Here is a 21363-nt window from a genome sequence, read left to right as displayed (position 1 = left end):
TCACAATCGCTTGACATGGCAATAATTAATAGTGAGTGAGACTTACTGATGTAAAACAGTGGCAGAAAGCTTTGAGGAAGGACTTTATAGAAGTTCATCTTTCCCGCTGAAAATCCAAAAAATAATAACAGCCCGTGAGCAGACCCAATTCTCCAGTTAGCTGACAGCGCAGAGACGTGTGTATCATTGCGTGTTTTATCTGCGTGTGTTAATGAGAAAGAGAGAGTGGTGTGGCTGGACTGTGTAGGCTACACATACATAATCCCTGTTGACTTGATTGACTTGCCATTTGCCTTTGGTTAGGTTCCCATCAATAGGAACATTAAGTTTCTCTCTTTTTTTCTTCTTCTTCTTGTAAAACAACATTATTAAAGTCAGAAAAATCCCCAAACTCTTAGTTTTCTTGTTTATCTCCATTCTGAGTTCACAGTGCTTCATGGATGAGTCGTCTTTCCTCTCTTTTTTGTGGATTAAAAGGATTAAGAAATAGAAAAAGATGGAGAAAGAGGGTGTAGAGAGGAAAGAAGTTGGACCACACAACAGAGAAATGGAAAAGAGACACGGGGGAATTAGTGAGGCAAAGATAACTCAAAGTGTGGGATGTAAAAATATGATGCATAGGGGCAGTGGTGTGTTATTTAGTGTTTGCGTGTGCATACATGGCTTAAAGGAGCACATGAACAAACACAAAGAAAAAGTTTCATATGCAAAGACACTTAATGAAGTTGGTGGAGGCTTACAATTCAACATTCCTAATGAAAACTCTTTGTGACTCGGAGACTGATAATTATTATATTAGCCACAGAGTGAGACATAATTCAACATATATATTAGAGGATGTCACAACCTTTTTCTCCCCTTTCTTATCCTCCTTTCAATTAAACCACACCACCTGATTAAGTGGTGTTAGTAGGTCACTTGTCAACCTGATGCCCACTTGAAGAGACTCACGCAAAATGGGTCAAATTTCCTTTGTGCTTGCAGATTCACATGTGCATTTGTGTTTGAATCTGTGATGGAGATGAGGTGGCTCATGGAGAGAAAATACAGCATGGATGCAGACTGCCATATATATTTAAAATGTGAAAAATAAACAGGAGTCTTCTGACATAATTACTGCTATCCCTCCACTATGTAAACAAGACTTTAGGCTGTATTTAGATTTCCCATATGACACTAACATTCCATCAAACTGTGGTTCACTGTAATCCGCTTTATCCATGAATACAAAGTTGATGTGGGGCACCAGGACACCTCTGGGTGTTTGTCTTTTATTTGTAGTTTGCCTCAAATGTATGAGTGTGGGTGTGCATGCAAGTTTGTGTCAATGCGGCATCAAAGTCATTTTCTAATTTGCTGTTTGCATACAGTGTGTATGTGCATGTGTGTGTGCCCCTCTGTCCTTGCTCTCGATGCCTGCCAGCCATTCTGTTGTGACGGAACAGGTGCGGATGAATATGAAACAGGTCGGCACAGCTTTTAGGGGACTTTCGCTTTGTATGCACACCCATTTCAGAAACATCACGTAAGAGCAAACTGTCCTTCGATCACCATCTTTAGAACATCTTTTTAGTGTCGAGTACTAATGTCAAACATATTTCATAGACACACACAGGTTTCAAAACAAATAAATCACATTTGAATAAATAGATCTTCGTTTTTTTTAAAACTGTAATAGACCAGCAGTGTTATTTAAATGCATTTAATGTTTACCATTATGGGTAACTCAGGCACTAAGACTGTAAGACAATTGTAGAATAGATGGACCCATCCTACGATTAAATAACCCCGTTAGTTCTTACAGGCACTCTCCAACCTCACACCTTTTCCCTGTTCTCTCATCACCAGTGTGAGACATTCCCCACGCCGGGCCAGAAATGGCACTGAGTCAGATTTGTCTCACCACCGACTAAAATTATACGGAGGGACACTGACGATAGATAGATAGACAAATAGATAGATTTTTACAACACACGTCCTTGTCCGGTGACGTGTCTCTAGCTTTGTCCCTGCCCTCTCCTAATCTCTCTCACACACGCGCGCGAGCGCACGTACACACACACTTTCACAAACACACACACTTGCAACCGAGGGAGGAGATGGGAAGCTGTGTGCTGTTGCATTTTGTCTCCCATTAATATCTCCTTTCATCTCATTTTAGTAGCACTGGATCGGAGCACCCGTAAGAGCAGACAGTTTGTAGTGTGAATTCAGCAAATATCGATCCTTTACTGGATAAAAGGAGAGAGAAATAGTTCGACAGCGGGCATCGCTGATTCCTTTGCGCGTTGTACAAGCACAGGCTAAGTAGTTCTAGCCGACTGCGCACAGCGACGCACAAGCACACGTGTGCGCACCAGCGATCGTCGTTGAAGTTCAGCACCTCTGACAGAACCCAGAGTCACTTGGATACTGCTACAGTAGCCAGTCTGTGCGCAACTACATGCGTAGCGAGTCGATTTGGATTTAAAAGCCAACAAGTGGAAACTCGCGTGTGTCGCTTTGCTGTAGATGTCTGATCCACGCTCATACGGATTTAAAAAGTTCGATTCGATGTGACAGGAGACCCTGCGCTATAATCATACCCGGCGACATATGGTCTGGGTATATCTGAAACTATCGACCCACCGCTTTTTCACGGCGCGTCCTCGGTGGCGCTGGAGCAGACAGAGCTGGGGACGCTGAGGAATGCGGAGCCGAGATTTTGTCTTCTTCAGTTCACCTGCGGAACTCTTCGCAGCTCACACCAAAGTAAGTAACGTCGCTGTGGGATTCCGCAAAGAGCGAAATCACAATGTCAAGCAGTATTTCGAGAAATCTACAGTGTCACTCCGGGCTACTTTGTAGTGCTTTCGTGATGGCATCACCGTGTACTGATCCTGTGTCCTGCATTTTGTATCCGTGACCTTGTCAGACTAACAGAAGCGCACGTTGATATTCTTATCCTAAAACACTATTTTCAAATTGGCCGCAAAGTGACATCTGCTGATTCTTTGTATCGCTTTGTTGTATCATAAATAGAAAACTGGGCAGGCTGAATAAAGAAAGGGTCAGTAGACTCCATAACCTTATCCACATGTTTTCATTCACCAGAAGACCAACGCTGTCGGTGAGCTCGCAAGGCGCCATGCTGAGACAGATCCTCCTCAACTCCACCGACACCCCAGACTTCGACCTGGTGCTCGTGGCACAATCCACCACACACGCCCCCTCCTCCCTGAATGCCTCCCACGGTGGCTCTGTAAGCGTGGATGCACTCCTGAGACCCACCACGGGAAGAGGGGGAGGAGGACTCCGGGAGGGCGAGCTCCACAAACCGGACCTGATCACCTACATAGTCATGTGCCTGCTGCTTTTCCTGTTGGTGCTGCTTATTGTGTTCTTCATCAACTGTCAGCTCCGGAACTCTTTCTTCGCCTCCATGCCATATGACAGATCACTGAGAGAGGCTCGGACCTCCTACAAGTAGGCCAGATCCCAAAGGTCCAATTTCTTGGATTACTGGTATTTAGAGAGACTCGTGTCAGGGGGGTTAAGGACGACCCATGAACTGCTGCTGCTGCACATACAGTATTGGACAAATGAAGTTGTTGCCTTTGTTAGCTGTCTTGGACAACCTAAGGCCTCAGTAACCTGGAATCTGTTCAGTCAAATACTTGTTTATGTTATATGATGCCACGTGCTTAGTTATAAGACTCATGATACCAAATCAAAAAGATGGCAAAGAGGAGTGCAGGTCTACGGCTGGTGGAAGGATAAGTGGCCAATCATTCCTGTTCTAATTAGAGACCCACAACCTTGTAGTTACTGATAAATAATTGCTGAAACCTTCTTGTGCACAAAGCGTAATCAATACTATTCCTTTACAGCTATGCTCCCAAGCTTGTGTTACCTCATTTTATTGGCTTCACATTTTGGCACTGACTATGTGGAAGTGAACCTCTCTCTTTCTCTCCCCATCTCTCTCTCTCTCTTGATTTGATTTGTCTAATTAAAATATGTTTCACTTTGCCAACATAGAAATGATCTATACAGTAGTCTGTATGTGAAATACTTTGTAAGACTGTAACTTAACTGTCTTGTCTTGTGAAACGAAACAGTCACCAGACGATTTCCAACCTTTTGTCCATTGTAAAATTATCAAATGCCAGATCGTTGACCTATAGCGTCGCATAAAGATATTCAAATGTATTCTGAAGTGGCAATATTCTCGTCTGTACGCCTGTAAATGAATAGCAAAGCTGAAAACGATGCTGCAGCGGCCGATGTGAAGGGCCAACTGTTTATCATCCAAAGCGTCCGTAGAGGGGCTTTTACGAGTGCCACAGGGCTGCTATTCTTATCGTGCACCTTCACTTTTAATTAACCTTTCTCTCGCAATTTATAGCTCTAATATTCTGAAGAATGAAGACTCGAGGCTGAAAAGTATGGCGAGTCCTTTGCGATAAACCAAACTGTTGTCTGCTTCAGTGCCACTGGTAATGCGCAAATCCTCACCAATCCTGTTGTTGGAAAACATCTCTCACATACCAGGACAGCTAAAACGAGCCTATCTCTGTAATCCTGTGCCCGCGCGCGTGTGAGTGTAGGACTTGTGCGCGTGTAATGTGCGCGCAGGTTTGTGCAAGTCCGAGTGCTGAATTTCAAGTGTTGGGCTTTATATCTCAAAATAACCTAAGCCAGGGAAACTTAAATGTTTATCTTTAGGATATTCAGTCAGTGTTTACTGAATGCTTCGTTTGAGATGCGAAACTGCGCTGGAGAGCTAAACGTGGTGACTATTTTTGTCTGTAGTGCAGCCCTGAAATCACACCATGTAAGTGGGAGACAGAAGGCCAAATTTGCTCGGCGTTGTGCTTATTTGGAAGATTCTGTGGAAAAAAAAAAAAAAAGAATAGGGCAATTATTTAGCACACTCAGAAAATTGGTTATATTCCTTCCTTATGCAGTGATTCCCTGCACATGCATTGTGTATCTATTTTCTAATCATTGCCCTGTGTCAATTGCATTTGTGTATGAAAAGAAATCAAAAATCAAAAACAGTACAGGGCAGGAAACACCACAATTGCTTTCTACTAGTCAATTAACTTTCTCTGACTAGCCGTAGCCTATTGACTCTGGTCACACACTACAGCGCCTGAAGTTGACATTTTGTACCGCTAGGTGGAGCTCCTAGTCTGGGTAGTTGTATGCACAATGTGGTTACGAAGCAAAAGAAAAAAAGAAAAAAAAAAGCAACAAGCAGAGGACCAAAAACGACGTCATTAACCAAATTCTGTTTTAGATCCAGCCTGTGGGACTAAGATGAGCTACCTGCGATTAACAAAGAATGTGCATCAATAAAAGAGTAAGTAACAGTTTTTAGGTCAGTCCTACACATAGATTTTCAAAGACTTAGAATTATGATATAAATATAACCCCCTAAAAGAACACTGAGTTTTCAGGATACATGAAATTCAGTAGATTTTACTGGAGAAAAAAAAGTTCTTTCATACCTCTCTTGAACCGATTTAGTGCTCGACTGTAACGCTACTTACACTTACAAGACACTTCATTCAGAACACCTTGTTAGTGCTGGTTTACATCCCCCTTTTGCTTTTAGAACTGACTGAGCCGTTGGTACAAGGCACGATGGTTTAATTTCCTGTACACCAAACTGGGACTCGACCATCTTCTATAGCCTCGGTTGCCTAAAGCTTCAGTGTGGTACACAGTGTGGTCTTCTGTGCAGGTGTTTAAAGGTCCAGTGTGCTGTGCATTCAGAAATGTTCTTTTGAATACTTTGTAACAAGTGATTATTTGAATTACTGTTTCCTTCCTATCAGCTTCAAGCAGCATGACCATCCTCTGACCTCTAGCATCAACAAGACATTTTCACCCAGAGAACTACCACTCTGACCATTCTCTGGCAATCATGGCACATTCAAACTTCCTTAAATTACCTTTCTTCCAAATTCTGATGCTCAGTTTGAACTTCAGCAGGTCGTCTTTAATATAAATGCATTGAGCTACATTGTGTCACACGCACATACACACAAACACTAATATATATAATTCCAAATGTAATATATAATAATTCCATTATATATATCTTGTTCATATTCTGAGGTAGGCTTGGGTAGCATGGGGGCCTAGTGTTAGTGCTCATACAAGAGGGCCTCAGAGTATTAACTACTCCACCACATCGAAAGGAGCCAGTTGATGTGGTTCAGGCATCGGAGTAGCCCGCCTCTTGGATACCTTCCCCAGATGAAATGGAGAATAGGGTCTTGGCTTCTCTGCTTAGGTTTCTCCCCCCTGTGACACGGCAACAGATAAGCATAAGAAAATATATGTATAATGTCTTTATAGTTTGTTTCCAATAATTGAGGCTTTCTTGTAATGTTTTTTAAAATGGTCATAAGCAATAATTCACCAGACATTTTTAATTTCTTTCAAAGATTTCCTTTCGACTTTTTGTATTTTATTTATTTATTTTATTAATTTTTAGTCCACATCATCACCAGACAACTTTTAAGCCACTTAAAGCTGACCTGTGAATCATTCAAGGGTAACAGGCAGCTAATCCAAGGGGTGAAACTGTGTTGTCTACACATAACAGAGAACAGAGAAAATAACTAAAAATTGTATTGTTAGGCACTTTGTTACTTGCAGCCTACTGAAAGAATCTATAAGTTTGTTTTTAGCAACAAGGTGATTTTACCAAGAGCTATTAGTCAAAAACTTGCCGTGTCTAAGAATGGTGTGCAGTGTGTGCTTAAAAAATTTGAGGTAACTGAACAAGTGGAGAAAGAAGTTGCAAAAAAAGAAGTCATCAAAATGATCTCAGTGGAAAGGTATCATTTTTAAGTAAGAAAACACACATAAAAGGCTGAGGAATGTCAAATGTAGAAGTGGAAGAGTGAGTGTCCACATCCAAGTGTAAAAGTCAGTGAAGGCTGTCATGGTTGGGGGATGCATTTCTGCCAGTGGTATTGGAAAATTTTGTCAAAACATTTGTAATTTTAAATGCTTGATTGTGTGATTGCTTCATTACTTCAACATTGTTGAAGCAGTGTGGGATCATCTTGACAGACAATTGAACAAAAGGCAGCCAATCCAAACACAAGCTTTGGATAGCATCCTTTAACAAGCCTGGACAGAGACTAAATTTAATTTTAAAGAAATTACATAAAGAAAATAACTGTATAAAAGTTAAAGCTGTGTTGAAATATAAAGGTGGTCATACTAAGCATTGATTGTCAAGCTTGTTAGAATTGTACACATGATCGTGTTGCCTTATATACTGTACTTCCATCTACATTTGCACATATTTTAATAGATTTCTGCACATATTTTCCATTTTCCTAGCAAAACATTAAGAACTGACGGTTGGCTAAAGACTTTCGCACAACACTGTATAGAAAAGCCTGAACTTTCTTGCATTCTACAGTATACATAAAAAAGCTAATTAAAGTAATTAGATAAAAGTAAGGTTCCATTTATGACACAAACACAGCTGTGTCTGTTTCTCCCGTCTTTGTCATGTAAATATTTCACCGGTTATTTGTCTCAACTTGCACGGCATGCCTGGAAACTGTCTAGCCGATCAGCTGCATGCGGTGGAGTTAGAGCTGTCAGATAAATCCTCTCAGGTGAAGCGGCAGAACACAGGCTCCTCCCCCCCTCCAACTACTGCAGAGCGGACTGTCAGAAGAACAGGAAGACGCCTTTATTGCTAAAGACGTACTTGCTTCCCCTCTGTCAACCAGGGGTTAAAAAGTTACTAACTTCTAACAGCCATGGAAACAAATTGAGGACACACCGTCGACCTAGGTCATTGATAACACCAATTTAGCGCTCGCGCTGTGGTCGTCGAAACAACTCGTGGATAGCGGAAAGAGTTTTTTTGTTTTGTGTTTTCCTTTACCTAACTGTTACAAGCTAGCCTAGCTGAAGCTAAGGTTAGCTCAGATAGTACCGCATACATTCAGGACCTAAAATCCACGTTTCTAAAAACTTGGACTTGTGTTGCATGTGGGAAATAATAGAGTGGCGTCCTCACTTTGTATTTTATTAACGCAACAGGTTGTTTTCGTACTTTTCGTCTCGAGGAGTTGTGTTGGGCTGTGCTTTGAATTTCCCTCCTCCAGTGATACCGAGAGGCGGCTTAAACAGGGGCTCGTTTTGTCTGTTGGCTTTCTACCAAATTATTAGCAGCACTGCGCTAATTGTAGCTAGTTAGCCTGGGCACTAGCCTAGGCCCCTGGGAATTAGGAGTTGGCATTTTCCATTGACGTTTAAAATCTAAAAAAAGGATTACTGTTCCACTTGTTTATTTTGACATCCAATTCAAGGAAACGGATTAAAAGGTAGAAATATGGATCACCAGACGGGGAGTTCTGCCTCAGCTGCTGGTCCCAAGAAGGACAAGAAATCAAAGAAGAGCTACGATGATGGAGATGGAAAAAAGAAATTTGTGAGTATCCCACTGGTTCAACTTCCTGCACCTTTATCATGTAACCATCAGTGGGGGTGGGCACCAAACTGCTGCAGTAAACCACTGATTGTCTTCCTCTAAAGTTTTAAGTAAAGCTACAAAGCGGCGAGCTGACACCGTACCTGTAATTACTTTCGCCCCTTGGAGCTGGCTTCTCACCAGCTGTCAGTGCAGCTTGAAATGGTGCTCAATAGGATTCACGACTGAGGTCAAAGTACTAGAAAGTCAGCATATGAGGAAGTAACTGGCACTTTAACTCCGAAGACATAAACTCTCCCATAAACCTTATATTTTGCAATCCCGACGAGCTCCCGGCAGCTCAAGCACCAAACCTTTCATTTGCACATGTGCAGTTAATAATTAGTGTTTTCTTCTGCAGTGGGTTTTATATATGGAGTTGCTATGTAAAGCAAAAGTATTTAAATAGAACTGTATAAGCGAATGAAATAACTTTCTGTGATAAGGTGGGGCTAAAATCTTCCCAAGGTGACTTAATCTAAATTACTTTAGGTGGTTTCTATTTGGCTTTGTCAGCATGTATGATTCAGCGTGGTGCGTGCCTGCCAGAGTTACCAGTAGTGATGTCTGTCATCAGCAAACTGTTTTGTAATAGAACACTTGGTCATGTCTAGCAACAGGTGAAACCCGATAAGGTGAAAAACGGTAACCATAGAGAATGCAGAGACCAAGTAAACGGTTAGTTTCAAAGAGTTTTCAGTCCATATTAGAGCCCACGTAATTAAATATTTGGTGTTTTAGAGCCAGGTGAAAGGAAAATGTTTCATAGAGCAGGTGTTCTTCCCCCCCCCCCCCCCTGTCTTTTCTTTAAGACGCGCGCGCGCGTGTGTGTGTGTGGGTGTGGAACCAGTTGGATATGTGCCCAGAGGTACAAACGGCAAGCATTTGAACTTTGAGGCCCAGTTTTTTGTGACAAAGACCAGCGTATTAGGGTGTTTTACATTTCCTTGCAAAGTTGCATGCTCAAATAGGTGGTGTAGTGACAAGCTGAATATAATATAGAGCAAATGTTTGGTTTTGTGCCTATGCAGCTTTGGGAAAATATGTTTCTGTTTGAAAGACAAATCAAATTAAGAAAACTGTTGTGGTCATTAACACCTAGTATTATAGCAGTGTTCATCTATACACAGGGTTAGGTAGGCTAGGCCTACCTAAAGTAAATATGAGTCACAGACAGAAACCAATTGTGCAATCACCTGAGATAACAGTACATAACTGAGTCTATTTTTTACTGAGTATGCCTGAAAGTGTAAGTTAGCTTCTGCATGCCTAGAATAATTTATGTCCTTGACTACAATGCACTTCTGTTTGTGAAATAGGAACCCTTTTTTGGAGAGGCAGAGAATTTGATTACACCGCTGTGAGAGTTTAGAATTCTTTGGTCTACCTGATCTACAGTGTGACATCAGCTTTCTCAACTCTTCCATCATTCGCTTTGACTTGTCTATGACTTCATCATGTTCCGGTTTCTTCTCATTTTAGACATACCAGTGATACATGATGGAGTACGTTAGACTTATGACTAGGAATGCCACCAAACCTTTCAACTCTGTTTAGGAATGCTGGCTTGTTTTACTGGTATTTGGACTTTGAAAATTAAAATCTGACCTACAAAATAGTCAGCTGCATTTGTTTAAGTAAAATAATAGATCCTTTCTGGCCACTTTGTTAGGTACACCTTGCTAGTACCTTTCTGGCAACCTGCTGAAGTTCAGGTTCCTCTGACTAGGAAACTGTTTTTCAATCTGTTGTCCAATTTTTGTGAGCCCATGTGAATTGTAGCCTTAGTCTCCTATTCTTAGCTGACAGTTGCAGGAGTGGAACCATGGTGTGTTATTCTGCTGCTGTAGCAATTTGCTTCAAGGTTTGATTTCCCATGTATTCCTATCAGGTTGAATCGGCTGGCCATTTTCCTTTGGCATCAAGAATGCATTTTCACCCAGAGAATGGACACTCACTTGATAGATTTCTTTTTTTTCTTTTTTTTTTTTTTTAACCATTTTCCCTAAATACTTGAGATGGTTGTGTGTGGTAATCTCAGTAGATCAGCAGTTTCAACCATGCCAGTTGCAAAGTCATTAAAAATCACTCTCCTTTCCCATTGTGACGTTTGGGTTGAACTTCAGCAGGTCATCTTGACCATGGCCTGTCCTTCGAGCTTGTTTTTTGGTATTCTTATAAATACTTATCTGTTTGTGAATATTTTTTTTGTGTGTCTTCTGGGACGCGATCTCTCAGTTTAATCATGATATAGTTTGCTAGACAGTGTCATGGTTTTTGGAAGAGTCTATATGAACTTTACAAACAACAGCGCCTGTCAAGTGACATCACAACAACAGACACCCACCACACTTTGTTGTCATTTCCACTTGATGTGTGCCTCTTGATCTTTTTGTAACCCAGTGCAACTGGTTTGGAGACAAAATTGTAAAAGAAGTTATGCCTTTACTATCAAGTCAGTGATATATTATTGCAGGACCGTGCAGATTACAGAGAGGGAGAAACTTTGAAAACAACTTCATTATCATATGATAATAATAATACTGATAATGACAATAACAACTAGTAGTAGTAGTAGTAGTATCATTTGGCTCAGTAGTAATGCAAAGGTTTTCTTCTGAGATTTCAGGAGACTGCACCGTGTCTATCATGCTTCGGGTGTCAATATGAATGGTTATGGGGCCGTGGTGATGTCACAGGCATCCACAATAACCAGAGCAGTGACTATAAATGAGGCATTAGATATTTATTTATTTATTTATTTATTTTTCATGCAGTATGTTATTGGAATAGCTTCAGCTATATTTCACATCTATTCAAGTATACTAAAGTAGTAACAGATGGTTATTTTTTTCATATCTTCAAAATAGAGATCTTTCTATTGTACTCATCACAATAATTTTATTATTTAGATGTTTACTAACCTAGAGCTCAACTTGTGTAATGTTTACTATGGCTTGGCCCACAGATGCATACTGTAGTGATATAAGGCTTGTGTAGGCATGTCTGTAAGCTGAAACATGTGCGTGTGTTTCAGTGGATTTCACTTCACACAGACTGTGTTAGCCATATGTAGCCTGCAGTTAGGTTTATCATTAGTGTTAAAAATATGAGTCAGTGTGCCTACAGTGAACTTATCCAAGGTGTTTTGTTTATAAAGCAGATCATTTTAGCTGTGCTCCCTAAAGAGCTATCTCTGTTCTTCAGGCCCAGAGAGACAGAAAAGAGCAGCATCCTTGCTGTTGACATAAACATGCTTACTCAACCCAGCAGGAAGGTACGGTGAGGATTAGCCAGGGATCACTGCCTTTGGACAGCTGTTTGGAATACAAGGTGAATTCTAGATCAGAGTCTAGCTCTGGCCATTGAGTTTGGCAGTAACTTGCATTTTTTTCTGGGGCTCCAGAGATAGCTCTCTGATTTTTTTATTTTTTTTTCTTCATAAATTGTTTGTAGATAACTCGATGTTGGCATTTTGTAGGATCATTTTAGCTAGTTTGATGTTGCAGTGTGTAAAGTGTTAAGACAGAATAATAGTGTTTCAAGTTTCTGAAATTTGAAACTATGTGAGAGGATGTCTTATGCTATAATTTAAATGATTGCTTCCTATTGTGACTTTAATCATCATTGCAAACTATGTAATGTTTTATTAGGTTTCTTTAGTAATTTATAGCATAAAAGAGATGTAGATTTTATATTTTTCCTGAAAGTGAAAAAAGACAGACTTGTTGAATTTAAAACAAAAACGTACTATACTACCAAAATGTACATTCACATCCAATTATTATGTCTACCTCATTTAAAGTGGTGTGGGCCTCTTTTGCCTTCGGAATTGCCTTAAGTCTTTACGGTATAGCTTTAACAAGGTGCTGGAAAATGTCTGTGAAGGTTCTCAGTCATCCAGGTCATCGTAATCTAAGGAGCTTGGTAAGAAAAGCGTCTGGACTTCTTTAAGTTGCTTGAAGATGTTTCACCTCTCAGCCGAGAAGCTTCTTCAGTTCTAGGGTCAAAAGGTGGAGAGTCCCAGATTTAAACCCAGTGGGAGTATCCCCCCCACTGGGTTTAAATGGGTTTAAAATCTGGGACTCTCCACCTTTTCCAGACGCTTTTCTTTCCAAGCTCCTTAGATCAAGGTGCTTAGATATTTTTGTCCTTATTGGCATGATGCTATCATACCTTCCTGCAGGTTTGTTAGCTACAAGTCTCAAGACCCTTTCTTTCAAATCAGATAGCTTTGTTCAAGTATTTTATTATCCAATTTAGATAAGCTCATATGATTGGTAGCTCAGTTTCCTACTCTTAGCTGACAGGATTGACATCAGCTGTGGTCTTCTGCTGCTGTAGTTTATCTGCTTCAGTCGGACAGAGATGTGTTCAGAGATGCTCTTCTGCATACCTTGGTTGTATCATGTAGTTATTTGAATTACCTTCCTATCAGTTCAAAGCAGTTTTACTATTTTTCCCTAAACTCTGGCATAAACAAGGCCTTTTCATCTACGGCCTGTCACTGGACACTTTCACTTTTTCTGATGATTCTCTGTAAACCCTTGAGGTAGTTATGTGGGATAATCCCACATAACCACCTCAGTAGATCAGCAGTTTCCAAAATCCTTAGACCAGTCCATCTGCTACAATCAACCATGCCATGTTCAAAGTTATTAAAACACCTTTCTTGCTTTAATGAATTGAGTCATTTCCACGCGATTAGACATCTGTGTTAATGAGCAGGTGTATCTAAGAATTTGGCTAGTTGGCTTGTATTTCTCTCTTGAGTTGAGGAAGTTGGAGTTTTCCAACCTCAATTGGCCAGCTGATTTACTTGTCATGTAAATATTTATAAATTTTGTTTAAGCTTTAGATATTAGTAGTCATTAAACGTTTCACTTATGAGGAGAAATGTATAGCAATAATGCCCTTAGTCTCTTATTACAAAAATCTATAGCCTCTTACTGATTATTCTGTCCCTTTAACTATATTAACACACTTGTTTCCTATTCTGAGGACAACTGCAATACACTCAACCACTATAACAATAAAGGACTATTCTCTTCTATTCTAGCAATAGAAAAGAATAGAACAATAGAATAGAACAACAAGGTAGTTGTTTGCCACACTGGACATGGGTTTGAAGAGTTGAATGCAAGTTATTATGTTGTTGTTGTTTTTTTTTGTTTGTTTTTTTTTAATTATTAAAAGTCTGATTAATAGCAAAGATAAGTGGATCTTTCTTTTAAGCATAACATCTCATGTCTGCTGGTGCCTTTGTGCACCAGTGCACCAACTTCCTGGGGAAACCACCTCAGCAAATGTGTAATTTACCATAACTGCACAAATTAAGCAAGTCAGGTCATGACTCTTTAGTCTCACACAAAGTCTGGCTCAGTGTCAAGTACAGTAGTTAAGACTGCTTTGGTTTACAGTGGGTCTGCTTTGCCCACACTTTCTTTCAGACATGTAGGTTTTTTTTTTTTGTTTGTTTTTTTATATTCATCTCTCTGCATTTAAATGTGATGGATTCAGGTCTGAATGAATATCATGGTCAATTCAATGCAAAAGTCATGACCGCAATCTTAATAGGTTGATTCTATATTTGCATTATCCTATTCACCAGAAAACAGTGTCAACTGTCTGCAGCTGATAAGCTGGCATGCACACGATTACATGTGTGGCTGTAGCTCAGGAGGTAGAGCAGGTCACCTACTGATCGGAAGGTTGGTGGTTCGATCCCTGGCTCCTCCAGTCTGCATGGAGTCAAGTATCCTTGGATACTAACCGCAAGTTGCTCTCCGATGCATCCATCGGAGTATGAATGTGTCTGAATGTAGTTAGAAAGCACTACGTATAGAGAAAGTTGTATAGACAATGGGTGTGATTGGGTGAATGTGGCATGTTGTATACAGCGCTTTGAGTACTCCGGGAGAATAGAAAAGCGCTATGTAAGAATCAGTCCATTTACCATTTCCATGTGAATGTCTCCTTGTAAGTAATTTGGTTTACTAAAACCTTTCTTTTATGGAAGCTGCCCTTAACAGCAATAACATGTCGGGGGGGAAAAACAGTTGATTGGAACATGCTCACATTTATTCAGCACATTGTAGGATATGTTTGACCTCATGCATGTTTCCCCATGTTCCTATTGTCTAAAATCATACTTATAGCAAATAATTGTGTGTAATACGAAGTGCTCTCATCACTGACCTTGGGCTCTAAATGATTCTCCCACTTTAATGAATAAATTAAGCCATCAGTGTTGCTTGTCCTATGTCTTAACCCTTTAAGACCTACCATAGAACCAAGTCCGCCAGAGCTTACTTTATATTTTTACATGCTGTAGTGCCATTTTTGGGAGCATTTCAAGTTGCTATACATCAATACAACCATTGTATTTTAATAATAAACTTTAATAATATGTCTGCATTAGGTGCATAGTAATTACATAAATTGCAAAAAAGTGCAATACACTACAAAAAAATTGAAAATCGTTTTTGTTTTTTTAACATATATTTCTAGTTAGAGAAATTTAAGAGGCTTATCCCTCAAAACTGTAAATACAAAAAAGTTGCACAAACTAGTTTCCCACCACAGGAAATTTATTTTAAGTGTCTTCATAGTTTTATTTTTGAAATACACCAATTTCTATACACTGCAGGAAAAACGAAAATAAATATTATAATGCAAATTTGCAAAAAAGCAGCATATGCATCAAAATAAACTATTTCCAGCAGTGCAATATGAGTCCTAAGCATCCCAGAAACGACACAGAAAGTCATAAACTCAAACATAACTTTTAAAAACACAAGTATAGGCTCATAAGGCCCCGATCGTAAAAAACTACATTTCCGCAAAATGATATCACTTCCGGTTTCGGGCAGGTAATGGCGGACATGCGACAGTTCACGCTGATGGACGTAGGAAGTGTTATGAACAGCTGATCGGATCGGCGAAGCGCGTTTCTGGAATATTATGTTTTTGTTGCTGCAAGTGCTTTTTATGCAGTTTTTGCAAAGCTATATGTGGAAGGAAACTGTGACTTAGGACAAGCTGATGGCATAAGATGTAAGTACAACTCCTCCGGTTTCATATGCAAAAAAAATTATTGCGCTAGCTTACGTGGTTGCAGTGCTACCGGGATTTAAAAATAGTTACGCAAAACAGAGCGTGCCTGCTCTGACCGGCTCTAAAGGGTTAAAAGGGCTATAGGTAAACCCAGACACATGGGTTCCTGTTCCATGCATCTCGGGGGAAGAAGAGCCTACTGTGAGATGAAGAATAGGATGACTGAGTGCCAGCATGAAACTGGAGTGGTTAATGGACTGGTAGTGGCAGGGGCCTCTTGGCTCAGCGTGAACAGCAGTATTTTACAGAGTAAGGCTGAGGAGGGAAAGCAAGTGAGCCATCAGTGAGTGGAGACTGGGGGAGGCAGAAGGAGGGAGAGAGAGAGAGAGAGACACACACAAACTGAGAAGGAATGAAGGGAGGAGTGACAAAAACCAAAAGGAAGAAGCCAGAAAGGTGAATATATAGATAAGGAGATTAAGTAGGGCAGAAAATGTGCACTGGGTGTGCAGTCAGCGATAATAAGTTACAGGTGGTGTGAAGCTTAAATGAGTCAGTTGATTCTACAAACACAGTTGCAAGGTAAATGGGTGCTGAAAAACTAGGAGCAGAAAAATCTCTGCAGCTCCTCTTTATGTGGTCTGATCAACTCAACACAACTCGGCTCACCCAGACAGACACCTCACGATACAATATAGAAATACTTCAAGCACATTATGATATTTTTGTGATTTTTAAACACTAAACAATTTTTTGTGACATGCTTAGTTTTGGAATAATATGGTGCAATTTATCGCCTGTTTCAACTGCAAATTAAGTCCTCAAAGTTGTCGATATCTGTTTTATCCAATAAGATAATAAATTTTTTTTAAGTGCAGAATGAGATTGTCAAGCATACTAACACTATCACTAAAACTTGATATAAATGTTGCCATGAGACAGTCAGTTTCCTATTAGTGTGATAATCAGTATGCTTTTGAATGTATTTACTTGGTCATCAGATGCAATAGGTTTCTGATAATACAGCAGTTAATTGTATTTGAATGATTGAAAATAACATATCTGTTGCTGATAAATTCACATCTGGAAGCCAGTTAATTCAAGTCCCCTCACTCTTGTGACTTGTGATAGGAATAGGTAATCTGTATACATTCATAAATTAGACAGCAATTATTTGCAAACCTTGGACAATCTCAGAGTGATCGCAGACAGTCAGACTGCAACTGCTTGCAGAAAGTTTACCTCCTATCAGCAGCGATGAGCCATCTTGTTTGTAGTATTCCCAAGTACTTTCATTTATTTGCTAAAATACAGATATTTGGTGTCCCTGTATTGATACAATATCACCAGACAAAATAGTGCGATACTATGTTCTAGCCATTTTTTCACCTCACCCCTAGTATTTATTGGAACAATTAACCCAGTGAAAAGTATAATATTAAGTTAGATTAAAAAAAAAAAAAAAAAGAACAAAAACAAAGAAGAAGAATACAGAAAGGATAGTTTCTTCTAGAGCAAGCGTGTATATACCAAATACAAACGAAATTGTTAGCACTTTCTCTGATGATTTGGACAAATGCAGAATCTTTGTTTTTAGGCCTACAACTGAGGAACAGCAATGACACTACCTTCTGTCAAAATGCATAGTTTTTTATGCTTAAGAAGCTCAAGTTGACCACAGACAGGTGAGAAACTGAAAGTCTGCCTGCTGTTTACACTGTTTTGTTGACATCAGCCTGGCTATAGGAAGCTTGTTAACTGGTTTAAGCCACACAAAACAGTGAATGAGGTAGAATCTATACAACTCTGGATCAACTACAAGAGAGTGAAATTCCTGTTAACTAACAGATATCCACTCGACGCTGATAAAGAATAAATCTTGTACAACCAAAACTTGACAGATTATTTGCATAATACTAAGAATAAATATTGAATTGTATGTCTGGGTTTGTGGTTATTGGATAACTGCTAATACATAAGCAGCTATGATAATTGTTTAATATTATTAGTTTTAAAGTGTTGTTCAGAGTTGTGAACGTCAACTACTGCTAGTGAAGAGAGAGGTTGTGTGCTTGCCTGGCTGCAACAGTGCTGTGTGCAGTTGTGTGTGCATTCGAGGCAGGGAATGCCTAGTCTGGACATGCCAGACTAGGGTTGTCAGAAAAAAACATTCTAAGGTACTAATCAATACTAAAAATTACTCTATCAATACAAGCAGTGCTGTCTTCCCTGCCTCGAATGCACACACAACTGCACACACAACTGCACACAGCACTGTTGCAGCCAGGCAAGTACACAACCTCTCTCTTCACTAGCAGTAGTTGATGTTCACAACTCTGAACAACACTTTAAAACTAATAATATTAAACAATTATCATAGCTGCTTATCTATTAGCAGTTATCCAATAACCACAAACCTAGCCACAGGTGGTCATAAGATGGTGTACTCCTGGTGTTCCAAGTCTGGATAATTGGGAAGGCTGCATCCGACATGAAGTCTTTGCCAAATAAAACGTGCTGGTCCATCCTCTGGAGCAAAACCCGTGGAAATAAGGGAGCAGCCGAATGTACCTTTTATCTAACATCCACATTAGCCACATCACTAGAATGATTCTAAAGGGGTGAGCATATATACTGTAGTCCCTTTTTGCTTTGTTGCTGTTGCACTGCACAGATCAGAAAGCAGCTGCTTTCTCTGAAGCCTGTTCCGACTGGATGTGAGAGCTGAGTTGTGTAATAAAAATTCTTTGAAACGCACACACTGGAATGCAAAGCAGGTACACCACTGAAATACAAATACTTAGAACGTAATCTCATCTGGGTTGTTGGGTGTGTGTATTTTTTATTTTTTTATTTATTTTTATTTATTTATTTATTTTTTTATAAGTCTCAGTCTTCCACTATCTTTGTTAGACTTTTTTGATTAAAGGTTACTTTTGCAAAAGAGACTTTTCCTGTTAACATGTCTTTTGCCTTAGAAAATATAGGACATAATTAGAGCATGTTAACATAAAACTGCAAAGTAGAAGTGTTACGGATGCATGACCGAATGAGTTTGGTTCAGCATGAAGTGTCTGTCGCGTATGCCCTGTGATAGTTGCTGTCAGAATGAATGCATGTTTATCTCAGTTTTCTGTTTGCATTTTTCAAACAAAATAATATAAAAATTACATGAGCTGGAAAAAAAATTAAACCAACTGCCAAGATATATGTTATATTACACAAATGTCTTATTATCAAAGTGTTTGTGTTGCTCCTCTGAAGACACATGAACATTAGATTACTTTATCTTATTTTCAAAGTTTCTGTGGCTTTGTGTGGCTTTGTCTTATTTTTATGATTTAAGAGTTACAATCACTTCAGACAATGAATACATAATGACAGTAATCTTAAGATGCAGCTTTAAAACAACATGTAGTGGGAGACTTGATCTATATTGGCCACTCATACTGCAACTAAAGATTATTTTGGTAATCGACTAAAAATAAAAATAAGGGGACAATGTAGCTACTCCTGTTTAATTGTTTACTTTTGCATTTTCACGCGGTGTTTGCTTAGTAAGCATCATCAGTAAGAAGTTTTTGACATGTAAGCTAACATTTCTTTTTAAATTTTATTTTATTTGTTTATTGGCCACAAAACTGCAAGGAGAGAATGGTGGTTGTCATCAAGTATTCTTTTGTATTCCATATAGATGTACTAGTTGTTAATCATAAGAGAGAGTGGGGGGAAATGAAGAACGGTCAACTGTCAGTCACAAGAAACAGAAACTGTCATCACAACTCCATCTTGATCTTGTCAGATGGAGTAGGTTTCATTTTTGGGTGTCAGTAGTGTGCATTGTCTGTACAGGAACACGCCTTCCGGTCTGCAGTAGCTTAGAGGTGTGTCTGCTGGTTGCTTGTGTTTTGTAGTATGATCGAAAGAGCCAGTAGGACAAACTGAGCATTCTGTTTCTGTGTCATTCTTTGTCATGCTCATTTTTCCTCACTTATATCACTTCACCAAATGCCGATGTGCACATGCTGCTTACATCTGTTGAATATTTCCAACACTTTAATCCACTGCAACTTGAAGGCTGTTTAGTTGAAACTTATTAAACAGGCTCCACTGTTGCAAGCTACTTAAATAGCCTCATCACAGTTGGTGTTCACGCTTATTTTGTCAGTTGTTACTTCTTACTTCTCCTATTTTTTTTTTTTATTTGATTATTTTTGCATGCATGCTCAGTCATATACACGCCACGGAAATGTCAGTGTTTCCACCCTGCTGTATTATTTCTCAAATTCTAAGGGCTGTGGCAGGAAGTTGTGCAAAATAGCGAACAGGATGCTTCCTTATTCGTCCCCATTATAACTTAACCTTATCTCTCTCTTTCCTCCCTTTCCATCAATTGTGCCAGGAGCTACCAGTGGGTTAGCACATATGTTAATGGTCTCTCTCAAAGGCTCTACTGATTTTAAAAAAAAAAAAAAAAATGCAGGAAAGGGATTTATCTATGGAACCAAATTGACATGTTTTACAGGTTTGAGATGGACGAGTAACTGTATGTCCTGAGAAAATTGGGATGCTTTTCTACTGTTGAGTTTCAAGGTCCAGACATTTTTAATATTCTGGTCTCTACAAAATATAATCCAGTTGAATTTGTTATGGTGTTTTGACTGAAGACTACCCCAAAATGTGCCACATACATAGGAAGTGGCAGTCCCTAACCTTTAACAAAATCTTAAATAGATTTTCAGCTAATAACTACTTTAAAAAGGTGTTATAGTAATACAATAAATTTTCTATTCATTTTTTAATGATGAAGTTCCTGACACATTTTGTTTTGCACTTTGTATATGTGGCGTGTCTAATTAGCTGTTTCCTCTAGTGTTAGTGAAAGACAGAAGTGTGAAAATAGCATACTGTAGAGTTCTTAGATGCTACCACTTCTCATAATGCCTTTTTAAAGCTTGACACATGTTGCTCTTGGCTTTCTGATGGTGTGAATTAGAGCCTTTTCCTTACTTTCTCTCTTTTAATAAGCTTTTAAAAACTTGTTACTATATTAATGTTTAATTGATTTTAAATCTTAAAATATTTCTGGCTGTAGTTGTATTATTATCAGTCAGTCAAAAGCTTATTGTTCTAGTTGTATGATAGGGTTAGGATTGGGACTGGGAAAGATCTAGCTTCTTAAGCTGCCACTATACTTCTTCTGAATTGCCTGTTGGATTGTTGAATAGCTTGCCAGAATTTTTAGAAGGTGTCACTAGATGGTCTTTTCTGGCATTTGTGACACATTGTGAACTACTACTACTGCTTCTCACTAGACAAATTTATTGGCAGTATGTCTCTTAGGATTTTTATTTTTTTTCCCCTTTGTACTATAGTAGGATGCTTTTTGAGTTTGTTGAGCTGAGGATATTGGGGTTGAAAACTCAGATCTCACTAGGACAGTTGTTGTTCTAGTGATCCTGATGAAAATAAAGACGATCCTCTTGAAATATAAGAAGAAATGTGTTTGCCTGATCACAGTACTGTTGTCTGTTAGGCTATGTTCGCACTGCAGGTCTTAACCTCCTAAGACCCGAACTTGTCCACGGCATGCATTTTTAATTTCCCTTTGATATTTGGCCACACTGGGGCCCGATGAATGTAAAAACAAAGAATTACCAGATTTTTTTATTTTTATTTTTTGGGTTTTTAAGAAAAATAAGAGCCACATATGAGGATACTCGTTTAAAATTTTGATGGAACAGCAGCAGTGTAATATCTTGTAAATAACCCAAAATGTGATGTCCACATATGTGGACGCCAGGTCCCAG

The 21363-nt window shown here is 39.2% G+C and overlaps 1 protein-coding gene across 2 annotated transcripts in view; it reads left to right on the top strand.

The window, feature by feature from the left end:
• The first annotated feature begins 7681 nt into the window (after positions 1-7681).
• The window catches only part of diaph1 (diaphanous related formin 1), a 50050-nt gene continuing 36368 nt past the window's right edge, over positions 7682-21363 (top strand). Inside the window, exons 1-2 of one of the 2 annotated variants that reach the window (XM_076874050.1) lie at positions 7682-7815; positions 8337-8458. In XM_076874050.1, coding sequence (XP_076730165.1) covers positions 8360-8458 — 99 coding nt within the window. In that variant the 5' untranslated portion in view covers positions 7682-7815; positions 8337-8359. Of the gene's footprint in view, positions 8459-21363 lie in introns of both variants that reach the window. The other variant, XM_076874054.1, reaches the window with a different exon arrangement.

This window comes from Maylandia zebra, linkage group LG2 (assembly GCF_041146795.1).
Source record: "Maylandia zebra isolate NMK-2024a linkage group LG2, Mzebra_GT3a, whole genome shotgun sequence".
Classification (NCBI taxonomy): domain Eukaryota; kingdom Metazoa; phylum Chordata; class Actinopteri; order Cichliformes; family Cichlidae; genus Maylandia; species Maylandia zebra.
Note: the sequence above shows the minus strand (reverse complement) of the source record. Positions and strands in the feature narration are given on the sequence as shown.